Source organism: Leopardus geoffroyi, chromosome A2, assembly GCF_018350155.1.
Source record: "Leopardus geoffroyi isolate Oge1 chromosome A2, O.geoffroyi_Oge1_pat1.0, whole genome shotgun sequence".
Taxonomy (NCBI): domain Eukaryota; kingdom Metazoa; phylum Chordata; class Mammalia; order Carnivora; family Felidae; genus Leopardus; species Leopardus geoffroyi.
In genome coordinates this window covers 96,386,531-96,414,227 of record NC_059331.1, presented here as the reverse complement: position 1 = coordinate 96,414,227, position 27,697 = coordinate 96,386,531, and the positions used below count along the sequence as shown (strand labels likewise).

At 40.2% G+C, this 27,697-nt stretch overlaps 1 protein-coding gene across 2 annotated transcripts in view; it reads left to right on the top strand.

Moving 5' to 3' along the window:
* The window catches only part of CDK6 (cyclin dependent kinase 6), a 250,317-nt gene that overhangs the window by 179,016 nt on the left and 43,604 nt on the right, over positions 1-27,697 (top strand). For both annotated transcript variants that reach the window (XM_045494774.1, XM_045494773.1), the window contains exon 5: positions 5,142-5,251. In XM_045494774.1, the coding sequence (XP_045350730.1) occupies positions 5,142-5,251 (110 nt within the window). The remainder of the gene's footprint in view (positions 1-5,141; positions 5,252-27,697) is intronic.

Below are 27,697 nucleotides of genomic sequence, written 5' to 3'. Positions count from 1 at the left end.
AGTTTTAGCTCTTTTTTAAGCATTATTCTGCCAGAGGCCCTGTATTGTCAAAGTTAAATTCCTCCCACAAATCATAGCATTGCCTTAAACTTTCATGTTAATATAGGAATGACAATTTTTTTTATAGTATGACTTTTTCCCCATCCTAGTCATGGTCTGTCTCATCATTTATTTAGTTTTTAAGTTCTTCAACAATAGTATATCATTTTATTTATATAGATTTTTCTTTTTTTTTAATTCTTCAGTGTTTTTTTGTTACTGTTGTGAATAGGATACTTTTTACATTATATTTTGTAACTGACTTATTAAGATTTATGTATTTATTTTATATCTTATGTCTACCATCAGCTAAATTATTATTATCCTAATAATATTTTTGTTGTCATAAATTTTATTTACCAGAATATAAGGCCAATATGTATAGGGCAGAATCCCTTAGAAATACAAGGAGATTCTGGGGGGGGGGGGGGGGGACAAAAACTCAATTCTCTTCCAGAGTTTGACAAAGTATAGAAAAATATAATGATCTGTATGAAACAAAGTCTTATTAATAAAGAACCTCAGACTTAAGAGAATTGCTCTTCTGATACCCTATGATACAAAATCTAGGTATGCACATAGTCCTTCAGAAAGCAATAATAAATTCTTTCAAGTAGAAATTGTACAGGTTACATTCTCTGACCATGGGTTTGTAAACCTGAGATTCCAACAATTAAAACATAACCATTGGGGCACCCAGTAGGTTGAGAGTCTGACTTCAACTGAGGTCACAGCGGTTCTTGAGTTCAAGCCCCGTGGGCTCTGCACTGACAGCCCCTGCTTCAGATCTTCTGTCTTTCTCTCTCTCTGCCCCTCCCCCACTCACTCGAGCATGTTGTACTCTCTCTCAAAAATAAGCATTTTTTTAAAAAGAGAGATAAATAACTTGACCATATGGAAATTTTAAAACATTTTTTTGAGAGAGACAGAGTAAGCAGGTGAGGGGCAGAGATAGAAGGAGAGAGGAGGGATCCCAAGCAGGCTTCTCACCAGCAGCACAGAGTCTTACTCGGACTCAAACTCATGAAACTGAGATCATGATCTGAGCCAAAACCAAGCGTTGGACACTTAACCAACTGAGCCACCTGGGCGCCCCTAAAACACTTTTCTACATAATGTATTCTTCAAAGTAGTTTATTCTTGGATTAAAGAGAAAATTAAAGTTAAATTATATATTATTTAAAGAACAAAAATGAGAAAAGTCCACTTAAAAATATGTAAGTAAATCTTCTATCATTATTTAGAATTGAAAATAAGTCAAGTTTCGACATAGATAAAGGCAAACAAAGAAACTAGGATGAGGAAATTTATAAAGATAAAAGTGGAAGTCAATAAAGTATAAAATAAAACAGCTATTCCCCCAAAAGGGAAATAAAGCTCTATGTCAGTTGTTTTTAATAAATAATACAACTTAAGCTCCTGGAAAACTTGATATGAAGAAAAAACAAAATTACACAACATTAAGAAAGAAAATTCGATTTTCTCTTTCTCAGAAAACCGAGGAAACAAATGACATTACAATAATTATAAGAAATACCATGTACAGATTTAAGCCAATACATTTTAAAATCCAGATTAAGGGTTTTCATGGGGAAATCCTTTATCATTACCAAAATTGACTCAAAAAGAGACTGAAATCTAAACAGACTTAAGAAGAAATTCAAAAGATTGTTAAATACGTAACTGCTAACAAAGATCCTGACCCAGATGGTTTTATGAGTGAGTCCTTTTAAGAGACTGATTATTCTGATGTTGCTTATAATATTCCAGAATACAGAGGATAGAAACCTTGCACATTTCTAATATCAAAACATGAAAAATTAACCCAAAAAATAAAACTGTAGATCAGTCTCACTTATGAATATAAGTTAATATTCTAAATAAATATTAACAGATAGAATCTAAGGGTCTATGAAAAGAATAATATATCATGATTGGGAGTGATTTACTCCAAAAAGGCAAGAATGGTACAATATTAGGATATCTATTAGTGTGATTAATATACCACTCATAGAATGAAGGAGAATGATCACGTGGTCATTATTAATAGACATTTAAAGATATTTCATAAAAATTCATTATCCATTTTGAGTGGTAACTAATTTTTAAAAGGAATAGAAAGGAACTTTCTAAACATATCAGTATAGTTATTTTAACTGTCTACACATTGATTTGATCATCACGATAGGTACACTGATTAAAGTACTACAAGTGAAAACAGTCCTACTAAAGAGTTTTGGGATGGGTAATCAGTCAGAAATCAGAGCCTCTTTAGAACAGCTTAAAATAATGCAATATTCAGATTAAAATTTTCATTCCATATGATGCTAGACTTTATTTCAAATGGAAGTGAGAAGGTAGGTGTGTGCCTGTACACTATGTTTATAAACCACTAGAGGAAGAAACTTTATGGGCCATTTACACCCACACTTTTGTTTGCAGTGTATCAGAGAAGCAGGGAAATATTGATAAAGCAGAAATAATTTATGCAAATAAAAACTAGAGCCCAGAATTGGATGCTCTTCTTAGCAAATGGAGTAAGTGCCCTCTTTCTCAGGAATGACTGGTGATTGAATTTTGCCCGATTATCTTCCAGCAATGATTGCCTTAAATCATTAATTAGGTATTTGTTAAACCCCAGTTGTTATGCGAGCAGTATTATGATGGGTATCTACAGATGTAACCATGGATAAAATCGGGTCCATGCCCTCTGAAACAAACCGTATTATGAACTATGTTACAAGGTGTGATTTTCAGGTGGCACTGGGTTCAGGGAGGTGATGGCATCAGAGGCAGGCTTTGTAAGATAAATAGAATTTCCACATGTGGAGAGAAGAAATGCTTCCCAGACCAGAACAGTATCAACTAAAGCATGGAGGCAGGAGCTGGAGGAAATGTCTATATAATTGAGTGGTGCTCAGACCTAGCCAAGGATCAGTATTACCTGAAGAACTTTGTTAAAAAAAAGAGAGAGAGAGAGAGAGAGAGAACTCCAAGGACCCCACCATGGAGACCTAATTCAGTGACAGAGAGATAAGGCCCAGACATCTATGTTTTCCTAAAATCCCCATGGATGATTCTGATGCACAGTCAGGGTTGAAACCCAGTGATGTGGTCTAGTATGTGACCAGCCTGTAAGGATTATGGAGATACTATGGGATATACTGCTGGAAAGATAGAGCAGAGCCAATGATAACTGAGTAACACTATATGGTATTGTAGGTTTGTTTGCTTCCTTTTTTTTAAACTTTATTAATTTTATTTTGAGAGACAGAGAAAGCACACACATTAGTGGAGAAGAGAGAGAGAGGGAGGTAGAGGATCCCAAGCAGGCTCCACGCTATCAGCACAGACCTCAATGCGAGGCTTGATCTCCTTAACTATGAGATCATGACCTAAGCTAAAATCAAAAGTCAGACACTTAACCAACTGAGCCACCGAGGCACCCCATCTGCTTCCTTTTTTTAATTTCTATTACATCACCACCATCCCTCCATTAGATATCAACCAGATATCCCTTACACAAAATTTGACCTCTTGTGTGAATTCAAAGGAAAACCTGTTAAATGAGAGGACGAGGAGGAACCGATCAAGAATCTTGTTCCAGTAAGATATGGCTGTATAATCCGCCCCCCCCCCCAAACTTAAAACAACAGACATTTTATTATCACTTCTAATCCTGTGAGATGACTGGACTCAGCTAGGCAGTTCTGCTCACTGTGACATTGGCGGGGGTGGGCCACAGTTGTCTGGGGGACCAGTCCAACTGGAATGTCCAAGACGGCTCACTCGCATGGCTTTCAGCCAAGAGCTCAGCTGGGGCTCTACACTGGAACATCTTTGTGGGCTTCTCACTGCGTGGCACCTGGGCTCCAGAGGAAGTGTCTCAAGGGTAAGCATTCAAAAAGGCCCCGACTACCAGGCTTCTGCTGACCTAGTTTTGGTAGCCTCAGATATATTCTGTTAGTTGAGTTGACCAGACCACTGAGGCCAACTCCTCAATGGAAGGTGAATTTAACTCCATCCCTTGATAGGAGGAGCAGCATGTGCCCACAGGAAAGAAGGAAATAGATGGCTGTCGTGTTTTGGAGAATTGCTACTGCATTCTTCATGCACCAAGTACTATAGCATCAAAGTACATAAAGGAGAATTTTAGGAAGTTTAGATAGATGTCAGCAAAAGTACAATTAAACAAAACAATAAGTAAGGATAAAAGGAATCTGAATAATACAAAATGCTTATGTAGTAGATTTATGTCTTGAATTCCTTATCTGACAGTAAAGAATATTACTTTATTTCAGGCATCCATAGACTATCTGCTCTCCCCAAAAGAGAAGCACTTAAACCCCTATATACTTATACAGTATTTATATACAGTATAAGGCTGAAGCCTATACATCTGTTTCCTTACCTCCCAGCCTTGCAGAAGTAGTTACAGTTGTGTTTGTTTCACCTGTTACTGTACACTACTCTATTAAAGGAGATTCTTCCTATTTGGGAATCCGGTACCCTGGATGGCTTTTTTACACATAGTATAAACAATTCAGTTACACATTCTGTCTTAAGTTGTTTTTTATTGTTTTCTGAAAAGAGTACATTGAAGGGGGTTTATTTTGATTTTGCACAGTCTCATGATACGAGTAGTTTTGACTTGTCCTGGGTGCTCTTTATACTTCAAGGTCCACATCCAGCAACCACTGGACTCATCTTCTGATTTCCCAATACTGCTGACCTAGGAATTGAGCTAGAATCATTGCCTACACTTATTTTCCATGTATTGTTTTTTTAAGCCCCTTAACAAAAAGAACAATTTTGAGATTCGTGTTTCTTTAAGTCTTTGCTTTGCTTTCTGAAATTCAGTTATTTTACCATCCTAGTAAGAAACACCCAAGTCTGAGGTGGGAACCCAGGTTGTGGGGATGATGTCATTTCCTGACCTGTCAGTAATGAGTCCTAGTTGTTTATTGCTTCTATCTCAGCGTCCCCATATGATGGCTGAGAGCTCTTTCTGAACTGGATCTTGGCATTAAACCAGCCAGGATGAGAAGTTTAAGCAACCAGCCATCTTCCTCAGTAACGCTCAAATCTGTTTGCCGTTGCAGGTCGTCACGCTGTGGTACAGAGCTCCAGAAGTCTTGCTTCAGTCCAGCTACGCCACCCCCGTGGACCTCTGGAGTGTTGGCTGCATATTTGCAGAAATGTTTCGTAGAAAGTAAGAGATGCCTTTTGTTTCACTCTGTCTTCCTTAGAAAGAGGCTTTTTGGTCTTCAGTAATTTAAGTGACAGCATAGCATTTCTGTTGCAAGTAAGCTCATGCTAGGTCCAGATCCACCTGCTTCAGGTACCATGTCAAAGCCTGTCCTGGAGATGCTGTCTCTACGGTGTACTTACGGTGTAAGTCCTTACGGTGTACTTTTGTATGACTCTAGCTTCCAGCTCTCAGAAACTCTGTTTGGAAAGTGACATGCCAATGTTCTTATGACTTATTTTTGTTGATGATGATAGGACGTAAAAATATCCTCACGGTGGACTTTGTACACAGGAGAAGGACCAAGGCTGTTAAATGTATGGAAATTTTGATGGTGAGAATAGTTGCTTAAACAGAATGTTCAGATTGAAAAGGAATAGGCAAAGAAGATGTCAGCACTGCTTCAGAATACTGAAAATGCTGTCAGATGGAGGAGAGATTAGACATACCCAGGCACCACAGACAGCAAAACAAGGACCAAAGATACAGAAATTACAGAAATAAAGACTTTTGCACAGAAGTGGGAAAATGTAATGTTAGGCAGTCCTCTGAAGAGACGATTGGGGTCACTGAAAGTGGTGTATCCTCACTGGGTATTCAAGAAGAAACTGGACCACCACACATTGGAAGTGTTTGCTGTGGCATTCTTGGAGTGGGTGGATGGGCTAGATGACCTCCAGAGCCCTCTGATCCTGAGAGTCTATGATTCATTTGATTTTCAGGTCACAACAAGTAGCCAAACAATACAACAAAGATCTGCCGGGAAAGTAATCCATTCCCAGGCACGAAATTCAGCAAATCAAAATTAAGCAGAGAACCTAATCATAATCTAATGACTCCTTGTTTTCTATTTTCATTTCCCTATGTCCCTGGGAAACCTGAGTTGGGAAGCTGAGTATATTCCCGTTGCGCATGTTATGTTCAGAGTGTTGGCTATATGATAGCTCACAAGGAAGAGAAGTGCTTGACTGTTCTTCTGTTTTAACCAAATGAAGCTTAGTGATGTAATAAATTTGGGGACCTATTTTTAGAATCAGCATTTTTGTATATTGCTCACAGGAAGGGATCATGCCAAAGAAATCAAAGTACATAGATGTTTGATGCAGGCCTACTGTATGCCAAGTACAGGACCAAACTTCTTCCCTTCTGTTACCTTTTTATGCTTCCTTACCAAAGATAACTGAGAGGCACCTGGGTGGCTCAGTGCGTTAAGTGGCTGACTCTTGATTTTGGCTCAGGTCATGATCTCTTGGTTCGTGAGATTGAGCCCCACCTTGGGCTTTACCCTGACAGCCCAGAGCCTGCCCTGACAGCCCAAAGCCTGCTTGGGATTCTCTCTCTCTGGCCCTCTCCTGAGCACATGCTCTCTAAATAAATAAATAAACTAATTAATTAAAAAAAGATAATTGAGATGCAGTGATAAATTCATTTGTCTAACATCAAGCAGCTAAAAAGTAGCAAGGGTATTATTCCAAATGAAGTCTTGTGAGTTTTAATCCAATGTTGTTTTTCTACCAAGGAAGGAAGAAAATAAGTAATATAGAATTCAGCTGCAATGTTTACCAAACAAGCTAAATAAGTGGTTTGGAAGTGTAGTCCTTGGACCTACAGCATCAGCATCACTAAGGACCTTGGTAGAAATGCAAATTCCCAGCTCCCCCCATCCCTACCCCAGCCCACTGGATCAGAGGCTCTTGGGCTGGGGCTCAGCAACTTGTGTTTTCACCAGCCCTCCTGGCAAGTCTAATTCACCCTCCAGGGTAAGAACCACGGGGTTGGATGACAAGATCACCAGGGATGAGCAATGTAGATGTGCAATTCCCAGACCTCTCCCTTAGAGATTCTGATTCATTACTAGGCTGGGGCCAGGCATTCTTGTTTTTAAAAGTACCTCATGTAATTCTTTTCATCAGACAAGTGTAGAAAACATTGGGTTAAAGCATTATGGTCAGAACAGGAAATAATTTACTGTCAATATGGCAAGGTGGGAGACAAGCAGGCATTCTAGTTCATCCCATAAATAACTTCGTTCACCTAAGAGCTGATTAGAGAAATGTCCGTTAAAATTACATTGATGTGTCCGGAATTGTCCTCAGATATAAAGATTGATCCTGCTTTTGTAATAAGGGGGAGAGTGATCAGTTTTGGGGGTTTTGTTTTGGAGGGACTGTTTGTTTTTAAATAGGCTTCATGCAGGGTTTTTGTTTTGCGGGGACTGTTTGTTTTTAAGTAGGCTTCGTGCCCAGTGTGGAGCCCAGTATTGGACTTGAACTCACAACCCTGAGATCATGACCTGACCTGAGATCAAGAGTTGGATGCTTAGGGGCACCTGGGTGGCTCAGGTGGTTAAGGGTCCGACTTTGGCTCAGGTCATGATTTCTCCGTTCTTAAGTTGAGCCCTCTGCCGGGGTCTGTGCTGACAGCTCAGAGCCTGCAGCCTGCTTTGGATTCTGTGTCTCCCTCTCTCTCTGCCCCTCCCCCGCTCACACTCTGTCTCTCTCTCAAAAGTGAATAAAGATTTAAAAACAAAACAAAGGGGCGCCTGGGTGGCGCAGTCGGTTGAGCGTCCGACTTCAGCCAGGTCACGATCTCGCGGTCCGGGAGTTCGAGCCCCGCGTCGGGCTCTGGGCTGATGGCTCAGAGCCTGGAGCCTGTTTCCGGTTCTGTGTCTCCCTCTCTCTCTGCCCCTCCCCCGTTCATGCTCTGTCTCTCTCTGTCCCAAAAATAAATAAACGTTGAAAAAAAAAATTAAAAAAAAAAAAAAAACAAAACAAAACAAAACAAAAACAAAAAACGAGTTGGACACTTAACCAACTGAGCCGGCTAGGCACCCCTGATCGGTTTTTTTTCAATAGTACAAGACTTGAATACCAGCCACTATTGATGATAACACCATTATTTTTCTGAAAGATGTTAAAAGAAAGATAAAACTTAAGATATGTAGCGTTAAGCATTCACTAGTAAGGAATTTACTGTATTTCTAAGCTAGTTGCTACCTACGCAACGGTTGTAACCTGAATTTTCATTTTATAGCATTAAAGCATTTTCCCACTGAAGTGGTGACATAATTGCTAATCTGGTTCCCAGTCTAGCTTGCAGAATCCTATATAACCTGGGATATATATGAAACATTATTTCTACTAATTCATCAAAACCTATTTTCCATTTATAACATTTTTTTCTACGGAAAAACTCATTCTCTCTTCCAATCCAACGTTTATTTATTTTTGGGACAGAGAGAGACAGAGCATGAACGGGGGAGGGGCAGAGAGAGAGGGAGACACAGAATCGGAAACAGGCTCCAGGCTCTGAACCATCAGCCCAGAGCCTGACGCGGGGCTCGAACTCACGGACCGCGAGATCGTGACCTGGCTGAAGTCGGACGCTTAACCGACTGCGCCACTCAGGCGCCCCTCTTCCAATCCAACATGACAGGGATACCCGTCTCTTCACCCCAGCATGGAGTCTGGGAAGGGGGACTCAATGTTGGAGGCTTAGGGAAACGCTCCTTTCATGATGGCAGCAACAGTCTTTCAGTTTACTAGGAAAGTGAGATGATGAGTAGAGACCCGTTGGCTTTTTAGATGTGCACAAAAGAAAGTACTCTGTCTCTTGGAGACTTGCATAGAGGTAGTAAATTGAGAATTAACTGCCTGAAGGAGGAAGCAATATCAGAATCCAGGCCCATGTGGACGAAGGAGAATGAATCCAGGCTTAGTACACACCATTCACAGGGCGGGTGCCCTGTCTCCTAAGTAGTTCCCGCTTTGGCTTTGACCTTGAATATGGCCGTAGGATCTGACCTTTGTTCCTACTCTGTTCTTGTTTGGTATTTTCTATGATAATACCAAGATAATCTGATTGTGCCCGCTTCTTACTTATGTCAGAGGAGTTCTGTGGTCCAGTCCCCAGCTGGTCCTGATTCTGTCTTGATTCCTGAGTCCATCTTGACACACCTATTGCAGTGTCCAGCTGAGAATTTACAAGCCATAGATTCTGAAAGCAGACTCCCTCATTACCTTAGGCTAACTCTAAATCAGAGAATCCTGGCATGTGTCCACTCTGGGTTCCTACTTGTTATTATGGCAGTATTTCCCAAATTTTGTCATCTTTCATGATTTTTGCCATATCCTCGGAACAACTATACTTACTTAATTTTTTAACCTAAACAATTTACCTTTTTTTTTAATTGGAGTATAATTGACATACAATATTATGTTAGTTTCAGGTGTACAACATAGTGATTCAACATTCGTATACATTACAAATCAATCGCCACATTAAATCTAGATCCTTTCTGTCACCATACGAACTTGTTATGTATTATTAACTCCAGGCATACCTCATTGTATTGTGCTTTGCAGATGCTTTTCTTTTTTTTTTTTTAACAAATTAAGGTTTGTGTCCTGCCCCAAACAAGTCTGTCAGCACCATTTTTCCAACAGCATTTGCTTACTTCATGTCTCTGTGTTACAATTCTTATAATATTTCAAGCATTTTAATTATTATCATATTTGTTATGATGATCTGTGATTAGGACTCACTGAAAACTCAGATGATGATTAACATTTATTAGCAATAAAGTATTTTTAATTAATGTATATTCATTGTGTTTTTAGACATAATGCTATTGCATACTTAATAGACAAGAGGGTAATGTTAAACATAACTTTTTTATGCACTGGGAAACCAAAAAATTCATTTGGTTCACTTCACTAATATTTTATTATGGTGGTCCGGAACTAAAGCCATGGTATCTCCAAGATTTGCCTATATTGCATTCATTTCTCCTCTCTTTATTATTATCTTTCTTCTACTAACTTTAGGTTTGTTCTTCTATTCCTTTAGGTGTAAAGTTAAATTGCTTATTTGAGATTTTTCCTGTTTCTTGAGGTAGACCTGTATCACTGTAAAATTCGGTCTTGGAACTGCTTTTGCTGTGTCTCATAGATTTTGGACTGTTGTCTTTACATTTCATTTGATTTCCTCTTTGATTTTTTCATTGACCCTTAGGTTGTTTAGTAACATGTTGTTTAGTCTCCATATGTTTGTGGTTTTTCTAGTTTTCTTCTTGTAACTGATTTTTAGTTTCATACCATTGTGCTTTGAAAGACGCCATATATGATTTTAATCCTTAAATTTATTAAGACTTGTTTTATGTCTTAACATGTGATCTATCCTGGATAATGTTCTGTGTACACTTGAAAAGAATGTAAATTCTGTTGCTTTTGGATGTTATGTTCTGTAAATACCTCTTCAGTTCATCTGCTGTAAGATGTCATTTAGGCTAATGTTTCCTTATTGATTTTCTGTCTAAATGATCTATCCATTGGTGTAAAGTGAAGTGTTAAAGTAGTCCCCTGCTATTACTGTGTAACTGTCAGTTTCTCCCTTTATATTTGCTAATATTTGCTTTATATGTTAGGTGCCCCATGTTGAGTGTGTACATATATGTGTTATATCTTCTTATTGGACTGATCCCTTTATGATTATATAATGTTTTTCTTTGTCTCTTGTTACAGTCTTCGTTTTAAAGCCTGTTTTTTTCTGATACGAATATTGCTACTTTAGCTTTCTTTTCATTCCAATTGCCTGGAATATCTTTTTACATCCCTTCATTTTCAGTCTGTGTGTCTTTAGATCTGAAATGAGTCTCTTATAGTCGACATATAGATAGGTCTTGTTTTTTTTTGTTTTTTTGGTTTTTTTTTATCCATTCAGCCACTCTGCCTTTCTATTGGAGCATTTAGTCCATTTACTTTTAGAGTATTTATTGATGGATATGTACTTATTGCCGTTTTATTGATTGTTTTCAGGTTCTTTTTATAGTTCTCTGTTCCTTCTAATTTTTTTCTCTTCCCTTGTGACTTGGTGACTCTCCTCAGTGTTATGTTTTATATTTCTTTCTCTTTATTTTTGCATGTCTGTCAGAGGTATTTGGTTTGTGGTTACCATGAGGTTCATATATAATATTCTATATATACATATAGCAGTCTATTTTAGGTGGATTGTTTCCTATTTTCACACACATGCTAAAACCACTACATTTTTACTCCCTTCCATTCATATTTTATGTTTTTGACACTATATTATATACTATTTTGTGTATTCCTTGACTGATTATCATAGGTCTAGATGATTTTACTATTTTCGCCTTTTAACCTTCATACTAGCTATGTGGTAGATAATCTACTACCTTTACTATAAATTTACCTTTACCAGTGAGATTTTTTTTTCTTTCGTGATTTTCTCCTTTCTAGTCATGGCATTTTCTTCTCCATTTAAGAAAAAAAATTTTTTTAAGTTTATTTTTGAGAGAGGGAGTGCACGCAGATGTGCTCATGCAAATGGGAGGGGCAGAGAAAGAGAGAGAATCCCATCTCGGCTCTGCACAGTCAACACAAAGCCTGAGGTGGGGCTTGATCTCACAAACTGTGAGATCATAACCTCTGCCGAAATCAAGAGTTAGCCACTTAACCAACTGAGCCACCCAGGTGCCCCACCCCCTTTTTTTTATTTTGTAGAGAGTGTGCAAGCAGGGACGAGAGGCAGAGGGAAAGAGAAAATCTTAAGCAGGCTCCACACTCAGTGCAGAGCCGTCCACTGCAGGGCTGAATCCCACAACCCTGGGATCCTGACTTGAGATGAAATCAAGAGTAGGATGCTCAACCTACTGAGCCACCCAGTCACCCCTCTTTTCCATTTAAAGAAATCTCTTGAAGATTTCTTGTAAGGTTAGTTTGGTGCTGATAAACTCCTTTAGCTTTTGCTTGTCTGCAAAACTCTCTATCTCTCCTATTCTGAATAATTACCATGATAGGTAGAGTATTTCTGGTTATAAATTTTTCCCTTTCAATGCTTTGAATATATCCTGCCAGTCCCTTCTGGCCTGTAAAGTTTCTGCTGAAAAATCAGATGATAGCCTTATGGGGGTTCCCATGTTTGTAACTAGTGGTTTCTCTCTTGCTGCTTTTAAGAGTCTCTATCTTCAACTGTTGACACTTTAATTATAATGTGTCTTGGTGTGGATCTCTTTGAGTTTATCTTATTTGGGATTCCATGTGATTCCTGGACTTGGATGTCTTTTCTTTCACCAGGTTAGGGAAGTTTTTAGCCATTTTTTTTTTTCAAATAGGTTTTCTGTACTTTTCTGTCTCTCTTCTCCTTCTAGGATCCACGAAATATCAAATATTAGTGTCCCAGAGGTCTCTTAAACTATCCTCAATTTTTTTTTCATTCTTTTTTCCTTTTTCCTATTTCAGTTGGGTGATTTCTACTTACATTGTCTTCCAGATCACTGATCCATTCTTCTGGGAACCTCTAACCTGCTGTTGATTCCCTCTAGTGTATTTTTCATTTTAGTTATTGTATTCTTCAGCTCTGATTGGTTCTCTTTTTTTTTTTTAATTTTTAATTTTATTTTGAGAGAGAGAGAGAGCACACATGCAGGGGAGAGGGCCAGAGGGGAGGGGGCGGGAAAGAGAGAGACAGAGAGAGAGAGAGAGAAAGAGAGAGAGAATTTCAAGCAGGCTCCACACTCAGCATGGAGCCCAATGTGGGGCTCAATCCCATGACCCTGGGATTGTGTCCTGAGCCAAAATCAAGAGTCAAACACTCAACCAACTGAGCCACCCAGGCACCACTAGTTGGTTCTTTTTTATATTTTCTAGACAATTTACTTTTGTTAGCCTCATCCTGAGTAAAAATATATAAAATCACAGATTTGATGAACCAGTTATTTATGTGCCTAGTACACACTCAAATAGATATATAACCATTAAAATTATTGAGAAACATAGTCCATGTTCAACCCCTAAAATCATCTCTCTCACATGTCACCAGTGGTCTATGTCACATGTCGGAAACCTTTTAACAAGCATTTCATTTAATCTACAAGTAACTTACTGCGTGGCTACTATATGCAAGACCCTTTTCTAGAGAGATAAATTAAATTCTAGTAGGGAAGAGAGGCATTGCGTGCATGATTAGTTAATTAGCCAGAGCCAGGTAAATGCTATGAAGAAGCATAAGGTTCTGTGAATAGGTATAATGAGAAGAGTGTTTCCAGAGAGGGAAAGAGATTTCTTAGTGGAAGACCAGAAGTCAGGATTAACCTAACTTAGAGGTCACATCCTAGTTGTTTAAATAAAATTATTGAGGAATAATCATTTATGTATTAGGAAGGCTCACCATTCTCCATAAAACCTAAGAAGAAAAATAAGAAACAAAGGGAGGTGACATTTGTCTGTCATGTGACAGACACAGGGCCAGGCCCTTCACACACATTATCTCACTAAACCCACATTCTGAGGACTATTATCCAGTTTCCAGATGACAGGCCAAAGTCTCCTGCAAGGAGAATAAATAATTGTCCATGGGCACACAGCTCTTAAATGGCAGAGCCAAATTTGAACCCAAGTCTGCCTGACTGTATAACGTTTGATTGTTTTTCACTCTGTCATGTTTCTGCCCTTGCTGTTGTTTCACCTATTAGGTTATATTTTTATCTGGAATGTTTTATGCATTATTACAGTGTAGCAGCAATGACATTTTAGAAGGTCAAGAAGCAAACCATGCATTTAATACCTTTGATTTCCAGTCTCTCCTGTCTTAGTAAAGTTGGCCAATTCTCTGTGATATTATCAAGAGTTGCCAGAGAGGGACGCCTGTGTAGCTTAATCGTTTAAGTTACCAACTTGATTTTCGGCTCAGGTCATGATCTCATGGTCTTGAGAACGAGCCCTGCGTCGGGTTTCACGCTGAGCATGCATGGAGCCCACTTAAGATTCTCTCCCTTTGCCCATCCCCACTTGTACACGCATGCTTTCTCTCTCTCATAAAAAAAAAAAAAAAAATGAGTTGCCAGAGAGTTTTAATACTATCTATCAATATCATCTGGGTTTAATAATTGCCCCAATGACTTACAGCAGCATTTTACAAAATGGCTGAGAGTTGAAGTTTTTTTTATCCTCCTTTAGCTCTTTGTCTATGGGTAGTCCATCTGTACTCCACATTGAGTTACCTTCTAATACTAAAAAACAGTGTTAGGAATTTGGTCAGCTAGCCAGGCTGAAGGATGGGACGAGATGGGATAGGATGGATGGATGAGATAGATTGATTTTTAACTTCATAGCAAATTAAATTCACAATTGCTAACTATCCAGGTTATCTTGTGATCCTGATCGGAACTATTGTCTGTGGTTTGAAGGTTATGGGGTTTTCCAGGTTATAGCAAAGTCATAAAAAGAAAATGCAAGTTTGAAAAAAAAAAACTAATTCTAAAACTAGTTCTTTGAATATGGAGATTGTGGTAAGCAGATAGTAATTCTTAGAAGTTCTCAGTTGCCAACTCTACTGATGCCTAGCTAAGAAATGCCAAATGCTATTAGGAAGAATATAATAAATACAGTCACTGTTGGAAGGAAACAAACAAGGCTTCATGGTTATATTATCCCATGTATGGTGGCCTCTCTAGGCTTGTCGTCATTGATTTCTATGAATTAAATACCCAGTAGCTGAGAAACAGACAGTGAAACTGTCTTTTGTGGCTGAGTGGTCTGTGAACAGATGTCTTTAAAATGTCACTGAGTGCCTTGCCAGTTTTCCCATTGGTTACTGTGTTGGTGGTTCCCCATATTTGAATGCTCTCTCCTTAGTGACATCAGTAAAATGTGGTCCTTAATTAAGGGCTGACCTGAATAACAAGGCACCAGAAGGCAAGCTGTAGCCTGTAAGTGGAAACCCATTACCTCAGGTTAGGTCAGAACACGTGTGTGGAAACCAGGGCACTTAGCTGGACCTTGAGATTTCTTATCTCTTCTTGGGTGCTTTCCTAGGCCCTTTTATTTATGTATTTATTTTTCTTTAAAGAACCAACCAACCGGGGCGCCTGGGTGGCTCAGTTGGTTGAGCGTCTGACTTCGGCTCGGGTCACGATCTCACGGTTCGTGAGTTCGAGCCCCGCATCCGGCTCTGGGCTGATGGCTCAGAGCCTGGAGCCTGCTTCTGATTCTGTGTCTCCCTCTCTCTCTGCCCCTCCCCCGTTCATGCTCTGTCTCTCTCTGTCCCAAAAATAAATAAACGTTAAAAAAAAAAAACTTTAAAAAAAAAAAAACAACCAACCAACCAAGTGGGAAGAACTTTAAAGAAGCCTTTTCTTGAGTAAGGAAATACCCACAATGGTACTTAGGAAAAGAACTGATCTTGGTTGAATAATGCATAAAAGGTAGTTCTAATAACAAAGGAGCACCATTAATGTAATCAGTGTTGATTTCTCTTATTCTTAATATGTGTTTTACTTTAGCATGAATTTGAAAAATGCATTTGTTTTAACGATGTATATCGAGATGCTGCCTTAAGCCATGGCCTTTCCCTGTCGGGACAGCTCTGCGGCACTTGGGCATCCCAACCCACAGCCACTTGAGTCTGGCACCCTGGGTCTGCCTGTTCTGTGGTCTTCTCTGCAAACTAGATTTTATCTTTATAGTATTCTTCTGCCATTCTGTCATCCTGCCCTTCCCTCCAACTGCCCGAGTCATTGCTTCCCTTTTACTGACAATTACTGCTCTGTGACTTCTCCCCATGGTCTCATCCCTGTTCTTTTTTATTTTTTAAGCTTATTTATTTATTTTGAGAGAGAAGGAGAGAGAGAGAGCAGAAGGGGCAGAGAGAGAGGGAAAGAGAGAGAATCCCAAGCAGGCTCCACACTGTCATTGCAGAGCCCCATATGGGGCTTGAACTCATGAACCGCGAGACCATGACCTGAGCTGAGATCGAGTCGGATACTTAACCGACTGAGCCACCCAGGTGTCCCTGGTCTCATCCCTGTTCTGAGCAGCTGCTTCCCCCTTCTCTGGCTCTCGCAACTTCTACTCATCCTTTCTACTCTGTCCCTTGGAATCCCTATTCTGAGCCACAGGTTGCCCCACTTCACAGAACTTTCCTCACAGTCTCCTTCTCCAGGGCATTTTCTGTCCATGCTCTCTTCCCTCAGAATAGAACTGGAATGTTCTTGGGCATCTGCTCCTGAGGGCAATATTCTGCCATTATTCTCTCATCTCCTTTTTGCCATCCTCTCCTCCTCCCTCTCCCCCATCTTAATTACATCACCTGTCACATACAGGACCAGTGATTTTGTTTTTTGTTTTTTTAAGCATAAAGCTTTTTTGAAGCATAGTAGCTTTTTCAGAGCTACGCTGAGGTAAGAACTGTTACCAATGGAAGTGCTTTGAATGTAAAAGGAAACAGCAGATTGAGGGTCCTGACTGACTTTGCTCACATCACTCAGCTTACCCTGTCTCCCTGTCCCCCAGCCTGTACTTAAGCATTCAGGACCTTCTGATGTACTTGTGTCCTTTGCTCACTCCTCATGGGCACTGCACCTTAGGCGTCATCATCCAAGTGTTCTACCATTTAAAATAAAGCCCGGCTTACAGACAGAATCAAGGGCAACTAGAGCACACAAGCTTCCCAACACTTGCCATCTGAGCTTTTGGTGGCCACATCTCCTGTCCTCTGGATCCATAGTCTCAGACCTGGTTCCATGCACAATTTCTTACCTCCGAACCCCTCTAGTCTTTAAACCCAGTCCGTTCCCATAGTCCCAACCCAACGTTCAGCCATGTCTCCACTTCATTGAGATGAGTGAGGCTATCCAAAGTGAGCTCCTCTGTGCCCCTTCTTTCAACCCAAAAAATCTCTCCTTATCCTTGCCCTCTCTCCTTCTCTCCCGTTTGCAAGAAGGTTGCATTCTTCTTCCTTATAAGACAAGCCCTTCAACTTATGTTCTTGATCCTACCCTGCTTCTGGACTCTCCCCACCATCCATCATCCCTTCTGATTTTCTGCTCCAGAGTCTCCCCGTCTACTAGCTCTCATGGCTCCATCCTAGAAAAGACCTCACTCCCCCTTTCTGTGCCCTCAGTCTTTCTCCTTCCTTTCATGGCCAAACTTCTAAAAAGAACAGAGTCTCTACATGCAGCCGCCACCTCTTTACCAGTGATAAATCCTTCCAGTGATAAAAATAACAGATAATATTTATTAGGAACTTGCTATGAGCTAAACACTATACCAAGGGCCTTAAAATATATGATTTCTTACATCTCAGAGTAACTTCACGGGATACTGTTGTCCCCCACTTTACAGGTAAGAAAACTGAGGCCTGAGAAGATAAAGTAGTACAGAATCCCACAGCTAATAAATGCTGAGGAGATGCTCTGAAGCCAGGCTTATCTGACTGCACAATCCTCCTAGCGATGCATCCGCTGCCGCCTTTTTTTTTTTTAATTTTTTTTTTAACGTTTATTTATTTTTGAGACAGAGAGAGACAGAGCATGAACAGGGGACGGGCAGAGAGAGAGGGAAACACAGAATCGGAAGCAGGCTCCAGGCTCTGAGCCATCAGCCCAGAGCCCAACGCGGGGCTCAAACTCACGGACCGCGAGATCGTGACCTGAGCTGAAGTCGGATACTTAACCGACTGAGCCACCCAGGCTCCCCCCTTTTTTTGTTTTTTAATTTTTTTTTTTTAACCGCTGCCTTCTGAGTTGATACGAACCATCTCTCCATCCTCATCTTGCTTGGTGTCTTCAGCATCTGAATCCCATGACCACTTGTCCCATTAAACCCTCCCTGTCCTTGCTGTTGGTGAAGAGCACACTACAGGGTACCTCTGCCTTTGTCTCCTTTACCGGCTCTTCTTCATCTTTCTCTTCCAAACCTAGATGTTCCCAAAGACTTTCTGTCTAGATAAGATGCAGATGGGCTCCAGAGCCACGTTCCTGTTCCCTGATGGACTGTCTGTCTGCCAACCATCTCACAGACACCTTGCCTTCACCAGACCCCCACACCAACAATTCCTCTTGCCATCACTTTTCCTGTTAATGGAACCAACATCCTCACAGTTACCCAGCTGGGTCCTCAAAGTCACTTTGGGATCCTCCTCATCCTTCTCATATTTCCAAGCCCTGTGGTTCCCGTCTCTACAGGGTCGATCAGATCTTGCCTCTTTGTATCATGACTTCTGTCACCTCAGTTTGGGCCTTGACAGTCAGCCTAAAGCACTAACCTGCCAGCCTGCTTTCCTGTCTCCTGCCTGTTCATGGATTCAGGATAAATCGGTCTTTCCATTGTCACCCCTTTACAAAAACCTGTTAAAACTGGTGTAGGATCTTTGGCTCTCAAGACCTTCTAAAGAAGCCCCCAACTTTATTCTGGCCTCAGCACATATTCCTGTCCAAGATGTAACTTACAGGTTAGTGAAAGCAATCTACCTTTTGGCCCCAAAATACGCATCATGATTTTCCTCCTTAGAACCCATGTGATTCTCTTGACCTGGGTGCTCACCTGCCCCCTTTCATTTTCCAGAGCTAAACCTAGAGGCTACCTCTTCAGAAGGAGACCTGCCATACTCCCCCCACCTCCATGACTCCTCAGCACCCTGTGTGCACCTGTCTCATGGCACTTTTCTCAGCCACTTTCTTCCTGCACACGTACGTCGTCCACCACAGCTACAGTAATGATGTGATGCAGAGCCGTATTCTTTCTTAGGAACCAGATACTTAGCCCTGTTTTGGCCCTGTCCTGCCAGCTCTGTGACTAAAGGCAAGCCATCAGCCTGGAGTTCAGTGTCTTTATCTGTAAAATGGAGAGGCCACGAAAAGACGCAATAGCCATGGTGTCCAAACTCCTCTGCCTAGCTCAGGAACTACCGTCTTTTCTTGTTCCCACACTCCGTTTTATTCAGAGCAGCCTCACTTCATCTTTTTTATATATTGGGCTCCTGAGATTGACAAGAGTTTTAAAATACAGCAGTGGATAATGGCCAAGATTCATTCTAACCCTGATATTCTTTGCTTCTGGGTAGAAGCATGACTTGGTCATTTCTGGAACCCTTGACCATGTCTGGAACAGCTAACATTTGTTGACAGAGTTTATTACATACCCTTGCATGTGGTCCTGAGCACTTGACATGTATTCTGCAGTTTAATCTCCCCAAGTGACCAGCCCCAGGATCCACATCTGGTCATTGGCAGAACTTGAACTCACAGCTGAAGACCTATAACAGGTACACTGAATTGTAACAAGCAACACTGAATATTAGAGAGACATTAAATAATAGAGAGTAGCATTATAACGGTTAGTGTGTGTGTGCATGCATTCTTTCCTCCCTCTCCACCCTGCTTTTCCTTTTCCTAAATATTTGAATATATAGATATCCCATCCAAAAAGGTCTAAAGCAGCTCTGTCCGATAGAAATACAACGTGAGCCACGGCATAAGTCAAAATTTTTAGGAGCCTCGTTAAGAGGGGGGGAAAGAAACAGGTAAAATTAGTTTTATTAGTGTATTTTATTTTAAATCAATGTATCCAAAATATTATTTCAGTGTAATGAATATTTAAGAATATGAATGAGTATTTTACATTCTTTCTCATAAGTCTTCAGACTCCAGTGTGTATTTTACACTCACATTTCAGACGAGCCACACGTCAAGTGCTCAGTAGCCACCTGGACTATACTAGACAGCACAGATCTACACCATCAAATAGAAGGAAAAGTAAAGAAAAAAACAGGCTGCCATTTATTGTCAAGAGGAGAAAAAGTGAGTCAGTGCCCTTCTCTCCTAAACTCATTAAATCTCAGTGAGATTCCTTTTTCTTCTGTCTCCTGTGTCTTTTCTAGTTTGGGCTGTAAAAGTTGGGGTCCTCATATGTAAAACTAAGAGAAGTGATGTTGATGCAGGTGCTTGGCCTTTGTCCCTGACTTGATGGCACTTGAATGCCAACCTGCACGTGGTTTGTCAGCACCAGCAGATCTTCCCCACTGTGTCCTCTTTTAAAATTGCTTGCACCTGGAGCCTCGCCGTCTCTGTGATCTCTCTACATACCACTTTCAGAAACAAGAATTGCTGAGTGCAGGAACAAATTAGGAGATGTAGATGCCAGCTAGCTTTATTTAAAAGAAAATAAAAATTTTTAGGGGCACCTGGGTGGCTCAGTCAGTTAAGCGTCCAACTTCGGCTCAGGTTATGAGCTTACAGTCAGTGGGTTCAAGCCCCGCGTCTTCAGAGCTGCTTCAGATTCTGTGTCTCCCTCTCTCTCTGCCCCTCCCCCACCCAAGCTCTGTCTCTCTCTCTCTCAAAAACAAGTGCTAAAAAATTAAAAAAAAAAAAAAAAGGGAAAAAAATCTTTAACCACAAGGTAAAACAGTATGGTTGCAGAAATGCCAAGTGGTACAGAAGTATAAAAAGTAAATATTATCTTTTCTGTACTCTCATCCAAAATCTTCTTCCCCAAAATAATCCCCTGGATACACCTCCAGATCTTCTTTATTGCAAATTCAAAAGTGTGTATGTTTATAAAGGCATATATACATACTCACACAGGCACATCTGTAAATTTATGTCAGAGAGATGGGCTTACACTATATACCACACTCTTCTGTACATTGCTTTATTCACTATTTTATTATAATGGGTTATGTCAGTTCATAGATATCTAGCTCATTTTCAAACTGCTGAATAACTGTCAGTTCATTTATTTCATAATTTAGTTTCCCACTGATGGACATTTAGGGGTTGTTTTTAGTCTTCTTGCAAACAATTTTGCAGTAAAATCCTTGTGCTTATTTTGTGGAACATTTGTCCAAGTATTTCTGTATGGTGAATTCCAGAAGTGAAATTACAGGGTCAGATAACATGCATACTTAAAATTCTGCCAGCTAAACCAAATTGCCCTCCAAAAAGCTTCTATTAAACTCGTTTAAATTTAAGGTGGAAGGTAGGATTGAGTTTCTCAAAGATTAAGAAGGGTTGTCAAGACTAAAACAAGATACAGACTCTCATGTAAGCCCTGGCTTCCTTCTCTACCTGCATTTTAGAGTAATATTAAGAGGCACTTGGGTGGCTCAGTCAGTTGAGGGTCTGACTTTGGCTCAGGTCATGATCTTGTGGTCTGTTAGTTCAAGCCCCATGTCGGGCTCTGTACTGACAGCTCAGAGCCTGAAGCTTGCTTCAGATTCTGTGTCACCCTCTCTCTTTTCCCCACTTGTGCTCTGTTTCTCTCTGTCTCTTTCTCTCTCAAAAATAAATAAACATTAAAAAAATTTGGAGGGGGGGCGTGCCTGGTGGCTCATTTGGCTAAGTGGCTCAGGTCACGACCTCACAGCCTGTGGGTTCAAGCCCCACATCGTGCTCTGTGCTGACAGCCCAGAGCCTGGAGCCTGCTTCAGATTCTGTATCCTTCTCTCCCTCTGCCCCTCCCCCACTCATGCTCTGTCTGTCTGTCTGTCTGTCTCTCTCTCTCTCTCTCAAAAATAAACATCAAAAAAATTTTTAAGAAGATAATATTAAGAGTGAAATATAAGTAATATGGTAATTTTATAAAAACTGTTGTTAAGCTTGGTTTGAAGCATAAGAGACCTCCTTCAACCGTAAAATTCACTGTGGGTTTCCTTTTTATCAGTTGTATAGCGATAGGGAAGGAATCAACCTCCTTTTGTCAGTTTAAAAAAAAAATTATCTCAAGATTAAAGTCCCCAGCAGTTTTGCAGACTAGTTTTTTTCCAGTTGACAGACAACATGAAGGTAATTCTGCAGAGCTCCAGAGTGCCTAGGCTTGGAGAATAATGTGTATTGATTTCTGATCTTCCTTCAGGGCAACACTTGGAACGTGGCCCTCTCTTCACATTGCCTTCCTTCTTAGTCTTCTTATTTTCCAGACCCTGTGCGTATTTACTTCAGATTTTGCATTCTGAGTCTACTCACTGGAATTGTTTCAGAAGCCCTTGCATTGCTAGCACTAATAGTCTCTGTTCTACCTTGGTAATAAAGTCTCCGGTCTTCCTGGTCACCTCTTTCAACCATTGTTTGGGATAAAAACATTTGGTTTGAGACCAGAAGCCATCCACTTCTTATTATAGAACAGCAGCAGAGAAAGTAGCTATTTTATATAGTGAGAGCCAATTCTTAACAGTCTAATCTTTGGTTGATGGCAAACTTGTCTTCGTTGTCCCCTGGCTCCCATGAATAAGAGATGCCTCTCAGCCCTGCAAAATAAAAAGTATCAGGCCTTCACAGAATTACTTCAGCTGGAGTTTGGACCTCTGATTTGGGTCGAGTCTGGCCTTGGTAATTCCTTCAAAGCTTCATGTAACATTTTATTTGTGGCTTTACAACGATCTTGCATATTTACTAGACAAGACAATAATTCTCTCTATTCGGGAGACTTTTACTATATACCTGAATAGTTTTCCACAGAACAGTATTAAGGCACCAAATTATAACAAATAGTAAGATGTGACAAATGATTCTACTTGGTCTTGTCCTAAAATGATAGGGTGTAATGACAATCTGTCCATAACTCCATGTGGCCCAGTGCTGTGGGGTGGTCTGGTCTATCTGGTACCCATGCTTCATTGTTTCACACTGAGTTTCTGCCTCCCATTGGCCTTCTCAGGGTGACTAGATGAGCTAGTCATCTGATAAGACCCAGAACTTGGCTTCACTGAGAAGCATTGGACATTTTTCTTATAAAAATTAAAGAAGTTTCCTAGTTTTTCTTATTTTTCTCCTTTCAGCTTTTCTCCTCTTACTTCCTTCAGACTTCTGTCCTCCTCTTCTGACTCGCTCTCTTTCTTTCTTCCATTCTCCCTGTGTCACTCTCTCCCCTCACATTCCCAGTTTAACCATGGGAGACACAGGGCATTTAACACAGCCTTCCCTGTATCCTTCTCTGACAAACACATGGTAGTACTGAGTTTCTGGTTTATTGCTCCTGTTTTGCTGGCTCAATTACATTTTCAAATGATAGAATCTACTCAGAGATAGGCCTAAGAGTGATCAGCTGCTTTAGGGGTGTGTGTGTGTGTGTGTGTACATATGTGTACACATGTATGTGCATATGTGTGCCCATGTGCTTTTATAAAACCAGGAATCTGGTTTATTATTTCTAGATCCTTTCTTGTTTTCTTACACACATTTCACAAAATCTTAATATGTGACAGATGCGACACAGAGACAGCTATAGACATGTGGGCTGTATTTACTTGCTAATTAAACCATTGCAAGGGACTATTCAAAAAGCAGGTTTCCATTGGAAATTAGATTTTACTGTGAGGTGAATTGGATAGTGCTAGTTCTTTTCTTATTGCTGGCACAGTTCTAGTTTGCTGGACATTCTCAGTCCAAAACCTGGGAGAAGATTCAAAACCTTAGAATCAAGCATCAGGAGGCTGCCAAATGTGTTTGCGCTATGTTGCCCAACCATTTAATAATCGCATAACATACTAATATTTTGATATTCAGAAGTAATTTGGAAGCCAGTTGCTCTGTGTTTGGCTGCTCAGAGTCCTATTGGATTCTACAGGTATCAACATGCAGTAAAGTTAATTTGGAAGACAGTCAGTTAAATGGTATATAGTCCTGATTAAAAATGGGAATGAATTGAATATATGGACATTTCGCATTTTTTCTCTAAACTGGCACCTTTTTTTAAGGATTACAAATTAACAGCTTCTTGTAGTGCCTCTGTGAGCCCTCAATCAAAAGTCATTAAAAACGTTAAGAGCTTGTAGTTTAAAATGGTACCTACTACCCCTCTCTCAGTTTCTGACACCAGAATTAAAACTGGCACTGAAATAATTATCAGAATTATTTGGAAAAATTCCCATTTAGCCTGAACTAGATTTAAAAGCCCATTTGGGGGCACCTTGGTGACTCAGTCAATTAAGCCTTCAACTCTTGATCTCAGCTCAGGTCTTGATCTCAGGGTCATTAGTTCAGGCCCCACATTGGGCTCTGTGCTGGGCTGGAGCCTACTGGATAGGTAGGTAGGAAGATAGATAGATAGATAGATAGATAGATAGATAGATAGATAGATACCCACCATTTGGTGACTCGGGTTTGTTATGTGCACCTAAAAATTGTTAGATAGACCTTTTTTCCTCTCCCTCCTTCCCTTGTTTCAGAAACACAGGTTGACTCCAATTCAGAAAACGGTCAGCTGTTCCCACCACTGTTTCTGTTGAGATCTCCACTGTGTGTTGCCTCCCCTCTGCCATCAGCATGGTATCTCTTTCTTTTGCAGGTATGAGTGTGTATACCAGAAAAACAGATGCAAAAAGGGAACAGGGGAGCTGAGAAGAATGGGATATTTAGGAGGTAGACACGCGAGAGCAATATTAGATGAAACATGGTAGATGTTAAAAATGGAGCTAAGAGCTGGGATGCCTGGGTGGCTCAGTCGGTTAAGCATCTGACTTTGGATTTTGGCTCAGGTTACGATCTCACAGTTCACGAGATTGAGCACCATGTTGGGCTCCATGCTGAGAGCATGGAGCCTGCTTGGGATTCTGTCTCTCTGACCCTCACCTGCTCATGCATTCTCTCTCTCACTCTCTCATCAAATAAACATGTAAACTTTAAAACATTTTTAAAATTAATCTAAGAGCTACTCAGAGAGTACTCAGTATTTACATAATGCATTCAAAGTAATGTCTACATTTTGTTGCCTACAACTTGTCTGGATTGATTGACCCTCTTTGAAGAATGAGAAAACCAAGCCAATTAAAAGAATAAAATTCTTATGACTTCTGAAAAAATACTACCGATCAAGAGAAGTAACATTATCCAGAAGCCTAAGTAAAAGATATAAAACTGAAAAGATTAGTGAAATCAGAAGAAATTTTCTAAAAATTAGTAGACTAATTGAAAGAATACTAGAAGACACACTCTCCAAAACAAACAAAGGCCGCAAGAATTGGACATTCTGAAATGTAAAAATAGCAAACTGAGATGGAAAGGGAAGTGGATGAGATGTGGAATTGTGAGGAAGCCCAGTACAGTGGCACAATTAAAATCTGGTCAGAGGGAGTAAGAAGTAGAATTAATACTATAGGAAATTGAATCATTGATTTAAAGGACAGTATTGAGACATTGTCACAGAATGCTGAGGAAAAGAACAAAAGGTTTGAAATGGTAAGAAAATAACAAATATGAAGAATAGAGAATGGAACTCTGGTTTAAGAAATTGATGGCCTTGGGGCACTTAGGTGACTCAGTTGGTTAAGCATCCGACTTCAGCTCAGGTCATGATCTCACATCACAGCTCATGAGTCCGAGCCCCGCATTGGGCTCTGTGCTGACAGCTCAGAGCCTGGAGCCTGCTAAAGATTCTGCGTCTCCCTCTCTTTCTGCCCCTCTCCCGCTCGCTCACACGCGCATGCTCTCTCTCTCTCTTTCTGTCAGAAATAAATAAATATTTTAAAAAAAGAAAAAAAAATTGATGGCCTTGAAATGCAGTAATCAAAAACATAATTATAGAAATGTGTTCCTGAACAGAGACAGGACTTGGGTGTGTGGATTAAAATGTCTCAGAATATTTGGATGGAAGACATTGAAAAAGAGACCCTAGTAGTTTGGGTGCTCAGGGCTGTGAGTACAGAAAATTCCATTTGGATCGACTAAAGAATAAGGAATTTATTAGTTCACATGAATGGTGATTCCAGAGATAGGTGAGCTTCAGGGTTGGCTTAATCCAGAGGCTGCAGCTCCATTTCTCTAAGATTCCCTTGTCTATGTCTTGGCATCTTAGAAGACTGTCTTCCCGCATGGCAAAGTGGTTATAGCGGTTCCAGGTTTCACACCTGCACACCAGGACACTCAGACAAAGAACACATTCTTCTGGACCAGGGCTCCAAAGAAAAGTGCAGAATTTATCCTTAGGACTGCTTATGGTCTATGCCTGCACTTGAACCAAGGACTGAGACCAGAGGAATGGATTCTGTTGACCAGATAGATGGTGGTCTGAAGAACATCAAGTTCTCTTACAAGGTGAAAGGGAAAAATGGATACTAGAGAGGCAACCCACGGAATCTGCCACAAAGGCTGTCACAGAGCACATCTGGCGAATGTCTGAACTGCATGGAGAAAGGGAAAAGCCTACAAAGAACAAACTAATTTATTTGACAGTTATACAAAAAGGTAGGAAAGTTGGGCTGGCTTCAAACTTCTCTTTTATTTACCCTTTAAAAGGCACAAGAGATTAGAGAAAAATCGATAGCTTTGTCGGGGGGAGTCTGTGCCCAAGAACTTTATAGTCAGGTGAGTTATCTTAAATAAGTGAAGGCAGGGGCACCTGGATGTCTCAGTTGGTTAAGCATCCTACTTCAGCTCAGATCATGATCTCACGGTTCATGGGTTCGAGCCTTGTGTCAGGCTTTGTGCTGACAGCTCGGAGCCTGGAACCTACTTCAGATTCTGTGTCTCCCTCTCTCTCTCTCTCCCCTTCTCCTGCTTTTGCTATGTCTCTCTGTCTCTCAAAAATAAATAAATGTTAAAAAAACATTTAAATAGGTGGAGGCAACAGAAAAGGTTCCTATGTACAAGGATTCAGTTACTGTTTGTTTGTTTAATACAATTTGAGCAAATTTGAGCTAACTGAAAGAGATACCAAAATTAGCACATCAAGAATGGGAGGCCACAGTCTGAAAGGACTGGCTGTCTACAGACCGAACACCCAACTTTTCACAGACGTTCTGAGGAGAACTGGGACTTAAGCAGACCTCACCTGTTTGTACTGGCCATACTAATGACCCTATAGGAATGTGGTTAGGTTAGTATATTTTTCACAACAGGATCTGGATGAAGCTTAAAAGCAAATAATTCCATTATGAATTAATAGTCCTTATTATGAGACTAGCCCTATAATTGGACTTCAGAAATTCCCCTGAAAAAGCTTCAGGCAGAGAGTACCATCAGATTTAAAAGTCTAATTAAATACGACTAAAATTATGTTTCATTTTAGCCCACCTATAAGTAGAAAAAAAAATGGTTTCTAAAGACCTTTAAAAATAACAGAAGAGTGGGTCAAAGTGAAACACTAAAGATGAAATAGAAAGGGAGGTAAATGGGATAAACAATTATGAAGATGGAAATGGAGTAGCTAAATTAAAGTCCCTTAAGGAGGCACAGAAAGCTGAATCGACCCTTAAGAAAACTGCAGAAGTGATACAAAAGACAGATTGGGTTAAACTTTCAGGTTGGTGATTTGTTCCTCCTGATATCATAATTTCTGGCATCTTCCCATTTTTCTTGAACGCTGACTTTTTCTATTTGAAGATTATATTAATACAAAAAGTGGAATTGATCAAAATGTTCAACATCAATGGAATTGCTTCTTAAAATAATTGTATCAATATAATTTATGAAGAGTTATAAATTATCTCTCATGATATTCACATTGTTGGATATCTTAGGGTTGCTAATAGTACTGCATCCCGTACCCATTGTTAAAATACTGGCATACTTCCATACCCATTAGTACAAAAGCCACTGCCCGGAGCACTCTAGCTGCCTAGATGCTGCTGCATCCCCCAAAGGGTCACCATCTGGCATGCCAGGGTTGGTCCAGAATC